The 15,676-nt window shown below is 39.7% G+C and overlaps 2 protein-coding genes across 2 annotated transcripts; both read left to right on the top strand.

Annotated features, from left to right (window-relative positions):
* Positions 1 to 1,344: 1,344 nt before the first annotated feature.
* Positions 1,345 to 12,627, top strand: LOC135564229 (trace amine-associated receptor 13c-like). Its single transcript, XM_065008481.1, has 3 exons — positions 1,345 to 1,813; positions 2,822 to 3,044; positions 12,432 to 12,627. The coding sequence occupies exons 1-3, from the start codon at positions 1,345 to 1,347 to the stop codon at positions 12,625 to 12,627; spliced, it is 888 nt and encodes a 295-aa protein (XP_064864553.1).
* Positions 12,628 to 13,089: 462 nt separating this feature from the next.
* Positions 13,090 to 14,200, top strand: LOC135564384 (trace amine-associated receptor 13c-like). Its single transcript, XM_065009431.1, has one exon. It carries the CDS (start codon positions 13,172 to 13,174, stop codon positions 14,198 to 14,200), a length of 1,029 nt encoding a protein of 342 aa, XP_064865503.1. The 5' UTR covers positions 13,090 to 13,171.
* The last annotated feature ends 1,476 nt before the right edge of the window (positions 14,201 to 15,676 follow it).

Genomic DNA, 15,676 nt, shown 5'->3' with positions numbered 1-15,676 from the left:
TCGTCTGCGTAGAGGTGGATCAGGGAATCGCCCGCAGCAAGAGCAACATCATTGATATATACAGAGAAAAGTGTCGGCCCGAGAATTGAACCCTGTGGCACCCCCATAGAGACTGCCAGAGGACCGGACAGCATGCCCTCCGATTTGACACACTGAACTCTGTCTGCAAAGTAATTGGTGAACCAGGCAAGGCAGTCATCTGAAAAACCGAGGCTACTGAGTCTGCCGATAAGAATATGGTGATTGACAGAGTTGAAAGCCTTGGCAAGGTCGATGAAGACGGCTGCACAGTACTGTCTTTTATCGATGGCGGTTATGATATCGTTTAGTACCTTGAGTGTGGCTGAGGTGCACCCGTGACCGGCTCGGAAACCAGATTGCACAGCGGAGAAGGTACACCTGTTTGTGACCTGTTTGTGACCTGTTTGTTGACTTGGCTTTCGAAGACCTTAGATAGGCAGGGCAGGATGGATATAGGTCTGTAACAGTTTTGGTCCAGGGTGTCTCCCCCTTTGAAGAGGGGGATGACCGCGGCAGCTTTCCAATCCTTGGGGATCTCAGACGATATGAAAGAGAGGTTGAACAGGCTGGTAATAGGGGTTGCGACAATGGCGGCGGATAGTTTCAGAAATAGAGGGTCCAGATTGTCAAGCCCAGCTGATTTGTACGGGTCCAGGTTTTGCAGCTCTTTCAGAACATCTGCTATCTGGATTTGGGTAAAGGAGAACCTGGAGAGGCTTGGGCGAGTAGCTGCGGGGGGGGCGGAGCTGTTGGCCGAGGTTGGAGTAGCCAGCCGGAAGGCATGGCCAGCCGTTGAGAAATGCTTGTTGAAGTTTTCGATAATCATGGATTTATCGGTGGTGACCGTGTTACCTAGCCTCAGTGCAGTGGGCAGCTGGGAGGAGGTGCTCTTGTTCTCCATGGACTTCAAATGAACTTAGAGCTCATGACATCATTATCTTAGAACACTATCATACTGTTGGGGTACATTACTTGAACATACACATATAATATGAACAGATGTAAATCATGTAACCTATTATAACTGGCTGGTAGCTGGGAAAGGGGTGTGCCCAAAATATGTCCAATAGGGTATATAAACACTGTCATTCTTCTAAGAAGACTGTGCTGAATTCAGCACCACTCACACACCTGCACCTGTGACTACAGTAGCAAGTGATCAGCTCTAACTTGAATGTCTTTTTGTTTTTGGCAATGGATATCTCATCTCATCAACATCTGGATCCAAAGTTTTTCTGTTATCCAGAATCAAATGCCTCATGCACCAGAGAAATTTTCAGTGAAGGAGTTCAAATTGCTTTATACTTTTTTTTTGTTTCAGGTATGCTGGTCACTATTCTAGGGAACGGTGTGGTCATTATCTCCATTGCTCACATAAAACAGCTCCACACGCCAACTAACACGCTTATAATGTCTTTGGCAGTTGCAGACCTGCTGCTTGGAGTAACTGTGATGCCTTTTAGTACAATGAGGGCTGTGGAGGGCTGCTGGTATTTTGGAGATGCTTTTTGTTTGCTGCATTCTAGTTTTGATATGTTCCTCACATCTGTTTCAATTTTCCACCTGGTATTCATAGCCATAGATCGATATGAGGCTGTGTGCAGTCCACTTCGCTATTCCACCAAGATTACTATACCAATAGCATGGCTCATGGTTTTTGCCAGTTGGGCCGTTGCTGCGTTGTACTCCTATTGCCTACTATATTCCAAAGCAAATGTAAGAGGACTGGATGAATTCATTGCATCCATATACTGCCTGGGAAGTTGTAATCTTTTCCTTAATGCTTTGTGGGGCGCCCTAGACACATTGATAGCCTTTTTCTTTCCGTGCTCTGTAATGGTGGGTTTGTATACCAAAATATTTTTGGTGGCAAAAGAACATCTAAGGAAGATTGAAGACAGCCAAAAGAATTCCAATGAGGGAGGTAGAGGTGTGGTGTCTCAACGGTCAGAACGGAAAGCAGCTAAAACTTTAGGCATTGTGGTGGGTGTTTTCATCTTTTGCTGGCTGCCTTTCTTTGTTAATTCCATAGTTGATCCATACACAAACTTTAGCACACCACCTATTCTCTTTGAAGTGTTTATCTGGCTGGGTTACTTTAATTCTACTGCAAATCCAATCATCTATGCACTGTTTTATCCATGGTTTCGAAAATGTCTTAATCTCATTGTCACATTGAAAATATTCAATAGAAATTCTTCTTATATAAATGTATTTGCTACTACATGATCTATTGTAAAGCTACATTAATATATTGCAAAACTGTGTGTGAACAGTATGCACTTAACTTTTAAAACCTTAACAATGACGTGGCCACATTGGATAATGTGTTCAAGGAGGCAAATGAAGAGAAGCATTTGACAAAACCTCTTCTGCACATTCTACTGCTGTCAATACTCGCAAGTTCTTTTTGTGAAACTGTGTTTTACTTATAAATCCTTTCTATCTCTTTTATTTACATTTTATTGTATTTTCAATGTAGCATAGTCTACCTTACAATACAGTTTCATAAAGAACACAACATGTATCTTTGGATTTTCTTTTAACTCAATCATCTTTGAATATAATGGCTGGTGTTGAGCTTAACAGTTTTTGGTCTAATGGCTGATGTTGAACTAAACAGCAGGTACACACACGGGTTTGAGCCAGTTTGAAATTGCATCTTTCTGTAAAGCAGAGCATAGAGTGGATCATGTGACTGAAAAGCATGACATGCAGATCAGGAAGCAGAGTGCAATATGTGGGGAATTGGAAGTTTTCCTATAAATATGTTGCCTGTGAGGTTCTTTTGTTTCACAAGTATTGAGTACTGTGTCTTCAGTGATCTCATTCTACATCCCAGGAGTAGGGATGATTAGCATCTACCTAAAGATTTTCCTTATAGCACAGAGAAAGGCACATTCAATTCATGGTACAACCAATCAGAACTCTGTAGGCAAATCACAGAGAAAGGCCACCAAAACACTTGGTATCATTATGAGGGTATTTCTATCATTCTGGACAGCCTTTTATCTCCAACAGTCTCCAACTGCATTGATCTCTTTATTAGTTACTTTACCCCACCAGTTTTGTCTGTAACATTTATATGGATTGGATATTTGAATTGAACTATGAATCCCATGGTGTATGCATTATTTTACAGTTGGTTCAGGAAGGGGTTTAGAACAATCATCTCTGGAAATGTATTTCAAACCTGTTATTCAATATTATAATTGTTAAAATAAATATGTCCATAACCGGTACAGACAAATAAGTGTGACAAATATTTTCCTTGATGTTAGTCCTTTTTTAAACCATCAGCCACAAGGTTATAGGATTCAAAAGCAATTTAATAACATTTTATTGAACATGGGGGAGACTGCAGTTGATCTATCCACTGTAGCCTCTCCACTCCCATATCTAGTACATACATACATACATACATACATACATACATACATACATACATACATACATACATACATACATACATACATACATACATACATACATACATACATACATACATAGTGTATTCAGAAAGTATTCAGACCCCCCCACGCTTTTCCCAAATGTTGTTACATTACAGTCTTATTCTACAATAGATTTTTTTTTTAACTCCTCATCATCTACACACAATTCTACATAATGAAAAAGCGAAAACAAGTTTCAGAACTGTTTGCTAATTTAAACAAAATAAAAAACAGAAATAGCTTATTTACATAAGTATTCAGACCCTTTGCTATGAGACTCGATATTGAGCTCATGTGCATCCTGTTTCCATTGATCATCATTGAGATGTTTCTACGGCTTGATTGGAGTCCACCTGTGGTAAATTCAATTTATTGGACATGATTTGGAAAGGCACACACCTGTCTATATAAGGTCCCACAGTTGACAGTGGATGTCAGAGCAAAAACCAAGCCATGAGGTCGAAGGATTTGTCCGTAGAGCTCTGAGACAGGATTGTGTCGAGGCACAAACCTGGGGAAGGGTACCAAAACAATACTGTAGCATTTAAGGTCCCCAAGAACACAGTGGCCTCCATCATTATTAAAGGGAGAAAGTTTGGAACCACCAAGACTCTTCCTAGAGCTGAGCAATTGGGGGAGAAGGGCCTTGGTTCAGGAGGGCTTTGAGAATCATCATCAGTGGTCACATCTTTCACAGAGGTTCTTGTAGATTTAGATTGTATTCTGAGTAAAGTTTCAGTTGACATTGTATGATGTGTGTTCAAATAAATATATGAATTATGATGGGATGTAACATGTGACAGTTATGCAACTCAAAGTTATAAAGCTTGAGTGAAAATGTAACAGAAGCTGCGTTTAAGCTGTTTCAAATAAAGCTACTTGCCTGAAATAAATGTGTTTGTCATGCCTGTGCTTGTCACCTCGTTGAATAGTGTTCTTTGTCTCCCCTTCGTGCCTATTGCTGGAACGGTAAGTCTGTGTAGTGTTGCCCAAATGAACTTAGAGCTCATGACATCATTATCTAGGTACACTATCATACTGTTGGGGTACATTACTTGAACATACACATATAATATAAACAATATAAATTCAATTGATTGGAATTGATTTGAAAGGCACACACCGGTTCATTTAAGGTCCCACAGTTAACAGTGGATGTCGGATCAAAAACCAAGCCGTGAGGTCGAAGGAATTGTCCGTAGAGCTCTGAGACAGGATTGTGTCGAGGCACAGACCTGTAGCATTGAAGGTCCCCAAGAACACAGTGGCCTCCATCTTTCTTAAAGGGAGGAGGTTTGGAGTTTAGAACCACCAAGGCTCTTCCTAGAGCTGAGCAATTGGGGGAGAAGGGCCTTGGTCAGGGAGGTGACCAAGAAGCTGATGGTCACTTTGACAGAGCTCCAGAAGTCCTCTGTGGAGATGGAAGAATCTTCCAGAAGGACAACCATCTCTGCAGCATTCCACCAATCAGGCCTTTATGGTGGAGTGGCCAGGCGCAAGCCACTCCTCAGTAAAAACCAAATGACAGCCGGCTTGGAGTTCGCCTAAAGGCACCTAAAGGACTCACAGACCATGAGAAACAAGGTTCTCTGGTCTGATGAAACCAAGATTGAACTCTTTGGCCTGAATGCCAAGCGTAACATCTGGAGCAAACCAGGCACAGCTCATCACCTGGCCAATACCATCCTTACGGTGAAGCATGGTGGTGGCAGCACCATGCTGTGGGGATGTTTTTCAGCAGCAGGGACAGGGAGATTGGTCAGGATTGAGGAAAAGAGGAACACAGCAAAGTACAGAGAGATCCTTGATGAAAACCTGCTCCATAGCACTCAGGACCTCAGACTGGGATGAAGGTTCACCATCCAACTGGACAACGACTCTAAGCACACAGCCAAGGCAATGCACGAGTGACTTCGGGAGAAGTCTCTGAATGTCCTCGAGGGGCCCAGCCAGAGCCCGGACTTGAACCCAATTGAACATCTCTGGAGAAACTTGAAAATAGCTGTGCATCAACGCTCCCCATCCAACCTGACAGAGCTTGAGAGGACCTACAGAGAAGAATGGGAGAAACTCCCCAAATACAGCTGTGCCAACTTCGTAGCGTTATACTCAAGAAGACTCAAGGCTGTGATCGCTGTCAAAGGTGATTTAACAACGTACTGAGTAAAGGGTGTGAATATTTATGTAAATGTAATATTTCAGTTGTTTTTTGTTTTTTTGGGGACAGAACATTCTCAAAAACTCTTTTTGCTTTGTCATTGTGGGGTATTGTGTGTAGATTGATGACGGGGAAAAAATGATGTTATCCATTTTGAAATAAGGCTTTAGCATAACAAAATGTGGAAAAGTCAAGGGGTCTGAATACTTTCCAAGTGCACTGTACATAACTGGGAGCAGCAGCCACTGGTGGACTGTTATCAAACGTTGGCCCAGGCATTTCTAATACACTGGCCCTTTTCCTCCAAGCCCCCACACTGGCCAATCATTTTCCAATGGACCAGTCCATCTGGCATTTGACTAAAACTTTCAGCTAGTACTGACTTTGGTTATAATAATACTATTTTCACCACAGTCATCTCTCTGTGTGTGTTTGTTAACTTTGTGTTCCTGGGTATTCGTCAGTCTGTTTTCAGACAGAGGGCAGCTGATATTTGGCTCAAAGCCCAAGGCTGTTAGGTCATTGAAGTTCTGATTATACAATACATTCACAGTTGTATATGACATTGAGCTTTATACACTGTTGCATTTAAATGTCATGCTGTGTAAAAATAAATAGTCATGCTTTGTTAAATTAAATAGTCATGTTGCATTAAACTAAATAGTATCTGTGTTAAACTAAATAGTCATCTGTGTTACACAAAATAGTAATGCTGTGTTAAATTAAATTAGGAGATGATATAGTGGCGGTTTATGAACACAGATTAAGTCTAGGCCTATCCCAGGATTATACTGGATTGAATGAATACTGTAAAGATCATTTGACCTAAACTATTCCTGGACTTTGATTAATATTCTTCATTTACATTTTTTTTTTATCACAGACCATATTCTGTAATCCAAGGTTAAAGGGGCAATGTGGGATTTTCATGAAATCCCTTTTTGTTTAAGGTTTATAAACCATAATTAAACATACACCTGGATTTATTTAATCTGGGTCTGTGAAACTGTCCTTTAATGTAGGATAGAATGTGATAATTATACTTTCTCTTTTACAAATGAGTCACATATAAATGCTTTTCTGTTTTGGTTGGTTCATGTCTCTACATTGGGATTTCCATCTGTATCTGAGATCCAGCAGTACGTTTGATCACATTTTATACCTCAGATGTTTGATATTCCTGTTTGTTTTCCCATCCTTAACCTTCTTCAATTGACTATATAATATGAGCAGAGATTTTTCTTCAATAAATATAATCTGCCTAAAATAATATGAAGATTTTCAAGATGGATAACTGTGCATGTTCTTGCTGTAAATGAATGTACAGTATGTACTGTATTATTCATGATTGTTATTTTGGTTAATCTGTATCCTTCTGTAATCTTTAATATGTTTTAATGTGTTTGACTATGCTTTGTGTAGTCAATAAATAAATAATATTCCAGTTTGTGATTCATGACTAATCATCCCTAGCATCCAATTGGCTCATTCATCCCCTCGCCTACCCCTTGTAACTATTCCCCAGGCCGTTGTTGTAAAAAATAATATGTTCTCAGTCAATTTAAATGGTGAAATAAGGGTTAAATAAATAAAAATGTTTTGCAACTCAAGCAGCAGGAATTATGTTGCCACCCTGCACAAACATAAATAACCCGAGCATGTCATAATATCTGCTAAACTGTACAGTAAAGCAAGAAAAACAATCAAGCTTCCCCAATTTTTTTTTAAATAGCCCATGTTAAGATATGTAGCTTTAAGAAACAAGGTTCATGAAATCAATAATATGCTAGGTACAGATGACATTCATATTCTGGCAATCTCTGAAACTCACTTAGATAATACCTTTGATGATACAGTGGTAGCAATACATGGTATCTACAAAAAATACAGAAATGCCAAAGGTGGAGGTGTGTCTGTTTATATTCAGAACCACATTTCTGTAAAGCTTAGGGAGGATCTCATGTTAAACACTGTTGAAGTAATATGGCTAAAGCCCATTCTGGTGGGAAGCTGCTATAGACCACCAAGTGCTAACAGTCAGAATCTAGATAACATGTGTGAAATGCTTGATAATGTATGTGATATCAACAGAGGGGTATATTTTCTGGGTAATTTAAATATTGACTGGCTTTCATCAGGCTGCCCACTCAAGAGAAAGTTTGAAACTGTAAAAATGCTGGAAATCTGGTTCAGGTTATCAATCATCCTACCAGGGCAGTTACAGACAGCACAGGAATGAAATCATCAACATGTATTGATCACATGTTTACTAATGCTGCAGAATTTTGTTTGAAAGCAGTATCCAAATCCATCGGATGTAGTGATCACAATATAGTAGCCATATCTAAGAACTAAAGTTCAAAAGGCTGGGCCTAATATAGTGTAGGTCATACAATACGTTTTGTAGTGATTCCTATATGTTGTTGACATTCATTGGTCCATGGTGTGTAATGAGGAGCAACCAGACACTGCACTTGACAAAGTTATGAAATTGCTTATCCATGCACCCATTAAGAAAATGACTGTAAAAACGGTTAAATTCCCATGGATTGATGAGGAATTTTAAAATTGTATGGTTAAGAGGGATGAGGCAAAATAAATGACAACTTGGTCTGATTGTACAACCGATTGGCAAACGTACTCCAAATTCACAAATCATGTGACTAAACTGAATACAAAATAGAATAAACTACACTATGAAACAAAGATAAATGACAAAGAATTATATATATTTTTAAAGCTTTGTAGCACATGAAATGAAATTGTGGGCAAACTCCGCTCCATCATTCATTGAATCAGATGGCTCATTCATCACAAAACCCACTGATATTGCCAACTAGTTTAATGTTTTTTTCATTGACAAGATTAACAAACTTAGGCATGACATGCTCGTGTAACCGATGTGAAATGGCTAGCTAGTTAGCGGTGGTGCGCGCTAATAGCGTTTCAATCGGTGACCTCACATGCTCTTAGACCTTGAAGTAGTGGTTCCCCTTGCTCTGCAAGGGCCACAGCTTTTGTGGAGCGATGGATAACGATGTTTCGTGGATGACTGTTGTCTGTGTGCAGAGGGTCCCTGGTTCGAGCCTGGGTAGGGGCGAGGGGACGGACTAAAGTTATACTGTTATACCAGCAACAAACGCTGAGACCACACATCCAAGTATATCGGATGAAAGACAAGCATTGTAATTTTGAAATCCGTAAAGTAAGTGTGGATGAGGTTAATTTTTTGTTGTCGTCTATCAACAATGACAAGCCAACGGGGTCTGATGTATGGAACATTACTGAGGATATTATTGGACAATATTGCCACTCCTATTTGCCTTATCTTCAATTTAAGATTTCTTGGAAGTGTGTGCCCTCAGGCCTGGAGGGAAGCAAAAGTTACACCCCTACCTAAGAATGGCTCAAATAGCCGACCAATCAGCCTGTTACCAACCCTTAGTACATTTTTCGAAAAAATGATGTTTGATACCATGCTATTTTACAGTAAACTAATTGACAACAGACTTTCAGCAAGCTTATATGGAAGGACATTCAACAAGCACAGCACTTACACAAATGACTGATGATTAGCTGAGAGATTGTGGGCGCTGTTTTGTTAGGCTTCAGTGCAGCTTTTGACATTATCGATCATAGTCTGTTGCTGGAAAAACGTATGTGTTATGGCTTTACACCCCCTGCTATATTGTGGATGAAGAGTTACCTGTCTAACAGAACAGAGAGTGTTCTTTAATGGAAGCCTCTCCAACAAAATCCTCTCCAACAGAATCAGGACCCCTTACTTTTTAAAATCCTTACCAATGACATGATACTGGCTTTGAGTAAAGCCAGTGTGTCTATGCATGCGGATGACTCAACACTATACACGTCAGCTACCACAGCAACTGAAATGACTGCAACACATAACAAAGAGCTGCAGTTAGTTTCAGAATGGGTGACAATTAATAAGTTAGTCCTAAATATTTGAAAAACTAAAAGCATTGTAATAGGGACAAATCATTCACTAAACCCTAAACCTTAACAAAATTTTGTAATTGTCATGCCCTGGCCTTAGTTATCTTTGTTTCTTTATTATTTTGGTTAGGTCAGGGTGTGACATGGGGGATTTATGTGTTTTTTTCTGGTCTAGGGGTTTTGTATGTTTATGGGGCTGTTCCTTTCAAGGTAGTTCTGTATGTCTATGGTTGCCTAGATTGGTTCTCAATTAGAGGCAGCTGTCTCTCGTTGTCTCTGATTTGGAACCATATTTAGGCAGCCATGTTCTTTGGGTATTTTGTGGGTGATTGTCTTCTGTCTTTGTGTCATTGCACCAGATAGGACTGTTTCGGTTGTCACATTTGTTATTTTGTAGTGTTCTAGTTTATCATCTATATTAAATATGAACACTAACCATGCTGCATTTTGGTCCTTCTCTCCTTCAGCGGAAGAAAACCGTTACAGTAATGAATAATGTGGTATATGAGCAAGTTGAGGAGACTAAACTGCTTGGAGTAACCCTGGATTGTAAATTGTCTTGGTCAAAACATATTGATACTGTACAACAGTAGCTAGGATGGGGAGAAGTCTGTCCATAATAAAGCGCTGCTATGCCTTCTCAACAGCACTATAAACAAGACAGGTCCTACGGGTCCTAGTTTGTCGCACCTGGACTACTGTTCAGTCGTGTGGTCAGGTGTCACAAAGAGGATCTTAAGAAAATTGCAATTGTCTCAGAACAGGGCAGCACGGCTGGCCCTTGGATGTACACGGAGAGCTAATTAATAATATGCATGTCAATCTCTCCTGGCTCAAAGTGGAGGAGAGATTGACTTCATCACTATTTGTATTTTGAGAGGTATTGACATGTTGAATGAGCCGAGATGAGCGGACACCCATGCATACCCCACAAGATATACCACCAGAGAACTCTTCACAGTCCCCAGGTCCAGAACAGACTTGGATGCACACAGTATTACGCAGAGCCATGACTACATGGAACTCTATTCCACATCAAGTAACTCATGCAAGCACTAAAATTTGATTAAAAAACGGATAAAAGTACACCTTATGGAACAGCGGGGACTGTGAAGCAACACAAACATAGGCACAGACACATGTGTAACAGTATTGCTTCCTTCCCTCTCCTCGTCCCTACCTGGGCTCAAACCAGGGACCATCTGCACACATCGACAACTGCCTCCCACGAAGCATCATTCAATCACTCCATAAAATCAGCAGCCCTTACAGAGCAAGGGAAACTAATTCAAGGTCTCAGAGAGAGTGATGTCACTGATTGAAACGCTATTAGCGCGCACCCACTAACTAGCCAGCCATTTCACACCAGTTACACATGCATACAAACACACAATTACATATGCACTAAACACACACTTCCACATGGATTTTGTGTTGTAGGTAGTAGAATAGGGGCCTGAGGGCACTCACTTAATATGTTGTGAAATCTGTTGTGAATGTATTTTAATGTTTTACAAAATGTATAACTGCCTTAGTTTTGCTGAATTCCAGCAAGAGTAGCTAATGGGGATCCATAATAAATACAAATGTATAAATTACATGGTAAAAACATGTTTGCATTTAGGAGATAATGTGTGATGTTTTCAGAGATACTTTTGTTGCAGATTGTACTTAATACTTCACTTGATTTCATTTCATCCGTCTCATAACAATTTACCAACAGAATGTAGGGACATTGTATACCATTCTTATCAGACCTCAGGATAAGACCCAGATGCAGACAGTTCGAAATAACAGAAGTGTATTTACAAAACAAGGGGCAGGCAAACGACAGGTCAAGGGCAGGCAGAGGTCAGTAATCCAGGGCACAGTCTGAAAAGTACAGAAAGGCAGGCAGGCTCATGGGCAGGGCAGGTAGGGTCAGTAATCCAAGGCAGTGTCAAGAGGTACAGAACGGCAGCAGGCTCAGGGTCATGGCAGGCAGAATGGTCAAAAACCGGGAGAACTACAAAACAGGAAGTAACGAGAAACAGGAGCACAGGAAAAATGCTGGTAGGTTTGAACGAGACAAGACGAACTGGCAACAGACAAACAGAAAACACAGGTATAAATGCACAGAGGATAATGTGGAAAATGGGCGACACCTGGAGGAGACAAGCACAAGACAGGTGAAACAGATCAGGGTCTGACAATTCTAGGGTTATGGTTAGAGTTATGGTTAGAGTTGTTGTTACCATTACCACTGTAGGGACAATGTACTGTAAAACCATTCTAGAGTTGGTGTTAGGGTTATGCCAGAGTTAGGCTGGACATGAAGCTAGGGTTTGGGGATAAGGGAGTTAGGGGACTCAATTTAATTTCAAACTATAATTTTAATCTCATTGATGGTCAGTTCTTGCATTCATAGCTTGTTCTATAAATGGAAGAGTGGTTACATTTTTACAGCCCCATCCCTCAGTTGTTTTCAAAAACAGTTGCATGATCATAGTCTAATCTAAATGAGTACAAACGGCCAAACATGACATCATCCTCATTGTTTATCAACACCTTCTGAGTGGCGAGACACCTGTGGGAATGGGATCATCATTGAAGGGAAAGTCATTAAAGGTGCTAGCAGGGCCCTGTGGTTTGTCCTCCTGTTTACCAGAATCATTACTATGGTAGAAGACACATCTGCTGGCCATACCATAAAGTGGTTGCCATGGGTACCTCAAAGCACAGGTCATGAAGGTCACACACTAGAAAGATATGCCTCAAGTAATTTATGCATAGGTCAATTGCATGGGTTTGTTTGTTTTGGGAGTGTTTCTAATCTGCTGGAGTCCCTTTTCCTTGTGCCTCATCATTGACCCTTTCATACAGTACTCCATCCCCCCGCTGTTGGGGGATACCCTGGTTTGGTTTGGATATTTGAACTCTGCTTTTAACCCTATTGTCTATGCTTTCTTTTACACTTGGTTCAGGAGAGCTTTGAGAATCAACATCAGTGATCACATCTTTCACAGAGGTTCTTGTAGATTTAGATTGTATTCTGAGTAAAGTTTCAGTTGACATTGTATGATGTGTGTTCAAATAAATATATGAATTATTGTGGGATGTAACATGTAACAGTTATGCAACTAAAAGATAAAGCTTGAGTGAAAATGTAACAGAAGCTGCTTTTAACCTGTTTCATATAAAGCTGTTTGCCTGAAATAAATGTATTTCAATGCCTGTGCCTGTCACTCACCATGTTTAATAGTGTTCTTTGTCTCCTCCTAGTGCCTACTTGAGGTACACACCGCTGGAACAGTAATTGTGAGCTTAGTGCTCATGACATCACTATTTTACGAAACTATCATACTGTCATGCTGTACATTACTTGAATATACACATATAATATAAACAGATGTAAATCATGTAACCTATTATAACTGGCTGGTAGCTGGGAAAGGGGTGTGCCCAAAATATGTCCAATACAGTATATAAACACTGTCATTCTTCTAAGAAGACTGTGCTGGATTCAGCACCACTTACACACCTTCACCTGTGACTACAGTAGCAAGTGATCAGCTCTAACTTGAATGTCTTTTTGTTTTTGGCAATGGATATCTCATCTCATCAACATCTGGATCCTAAAATGTTCTGTTACCCTGAATCAAATGCCTCCTGCACCAGAGAAATCTTCAGTGAAGGAGTTCAAATTGCTTCATACTTTTTTTTTGTTTCTGTTATGCTGGTTACTATTCTAGGGAACGGTGTGGTCATTATCTCCATTGCTCACATAAAACAGCTCCACACGCCAACTAACATGCTTATAATGTCTTTGGCAGTTGCAGACCTGCTGCTTGGAGTAACTGTGATGCCTTTTAGTACAATTAAGGCTGTGGAGGGCTGCTGGTACTTTGGAGATGCTTTTTGTTTCCTGCATTCTGATATGTTCCACACATCTGTTTCAATTTTCCACCTGGTATTCATAGCCATAGATCGATATGAGGCTGTGTGCAGTCCACTTCGCTATTCCACCAAGATTACTATACCAATTGCATGGCTCATGGTTTTTGCCAGTTGGGCCGTTGCTGCATTGTACTCCTATGGCCTACTATATTCCAAAGCAAATGTTAGAGGACTGGATGAATTCATTGCATCCATATACTGCCTGGGAAGTTGTAATCTTTTCCTTAATGCTCTGTGGGGCGCCCTAGACACATTGATAGCATTTTTCTTTCCGTGCTCTGTAATGGTGGGTTTGTATACCAAAATATTTTTGGTGGCAAAAGAACATCTAACGAAGATTGAAGACAGCCAAAAGAATTCCAATGAGGGAGGTAGAGGTGTGGTGTCTCAACGGTCAGAGCGGAAAGCAGCTAAAACTTTAGGCATTGTGGTGGGTGTTTTCATCTTTTGCTGGCTGCCTTTCTTTGTTAATTCCATAGTTGATCCATACACAAACTTTAGCACACCACCTATTCTCTTTGAAGTGTTTATCTGGCTGGGTTACTTTAATTCTACTGCAAATCCAATCATCTATGCACTGTTTTATCCATGGTTTCGAAAATGTCTTAATCTCATTGTCACATTAAAAATATTCAATAGAAATTCTTCTTATATAAATGTATTTGCTACTACATGATCTATTGTAAAGCTACATTAATATATTGCAAAACTGTGTGTGAACAGTATGCACTTAACTTTTAAAACCTAAACAATGACGTGGCCACATTGGATAATGTGTTCAAGGAGGCAAATGAAGAGAAGCATTTGACAAAACCTCTTCTGCACATTCTACTGCTGTCAATACTTGCCAGGTATTTTTGTGAAACTGTGTTTTACTTATAAATCCTTTCTATCTCTTTTATTTACATTTTATTGTATTTTCAATGTAGCATAGTCTACCTTACAATACATTTTCATAAAGAACACAAAATGTATCTTTGGATTTTCTTTTAACTCAATCATCTTTGAATATAATGGCTGGTGTTGAGCTTAACAGTTTTTGGTCTAATGGCTGATGTTGAACTAAACAGCAGGTGGGTTTGAGCCCGTTTGAAATGTCATCTTTCTGTAAAGCAGAGCATAGAGTGGATCATGTGACTGAAAAGCATGACACGCAGATCAGGAAGCAGAGTGCAATATGTGGGGAATTGGAAGTTTTCCTATAAATATGTTGCCTGTGAGGTTCTTTTGTTTCACAAGTATTGAGTACTGTGTCTTCAGTGATCTCATTCTACATCCCAGGAGTAGGGATGATTAGCATCTACCTAAAGATTTTCCTTATAGCACAGAGAAAGGCACATTCAATTCATGGTACAACCAATCAGAACTCTGTAGGCAAATCACAGAGAAAGGCCACCAAAACACTTGGTATCATTATGAGGGTATTTCTATCATTCTGGACAGCCTTTTATCTCCAACAGTCTCCAACTGCATTGATCCCTTTATTAGTTACTTTACCCCACCAGTTTTGTCTGTAACATTTATATGGATTGGATATTTGAATTGAACTATGAATCCCATGGTGTATGCATTATTTTACAGGTGGTTCAGGAAGGGGTTTAGAACAATCATTTCTGAAAATATATTTCAAACCCGTTGTTCAATATTACAATTGTTAAAATAAATATGTCCATAACCGGTACAGACAAATAAGTGTGACAAATATTTTCCTTGATGTTAGTCCTTTTTTAAACCATCAGCCACAGGGTTATAGGATTCAAAAGCAATTTAATAACATTTTATTTGAACATGGGGAAGACTGCAGTAGACCTATCCACAGCAAATCCAGCAATATTCACTAATGAGTTACTGTAGCCTCTCCACTCCCATATCTAGTACATACATACATACATACATACATACATACATACATACATACATACATACATACATACGTACGTACATAGTGTATTCAGAAAGTATTCAGACCCCCCCACACTTTCCAAATGTTGTTACATTACAGTATTATTCTACAATAGATTTTTTTAAATCCTCATCATCTACACACAATTTTCCATAATGAAAAAGCGAAAACAAGTTTCAGAACTGTTTGCTAATTTATACAAAATAAAAAACAGAAATAGCTTATTTACATAAGTATTCAGACCCTTTG

Source organism: Oncorhynchus nerka, linkage group LG24 (genome assembly GCF_034236695.1).
Source record: "Oncorhynchus nerka isolate Pitt River linkage group LG24, Oner_Uvic_2.0, whole genome shotgun sequence".
In the NCBI taxonomy this organism is placed as follows: domain Eukaryota; kingdom Metazoa; phylum Chordata; class Actinopteri; order Salmoniformes; family Salmonidae; genus Oncorhynchus; species Oncorhynchus nerka.
This window is presented reverse-complemented; position numbering and strand designations above follow the sequence as displayed.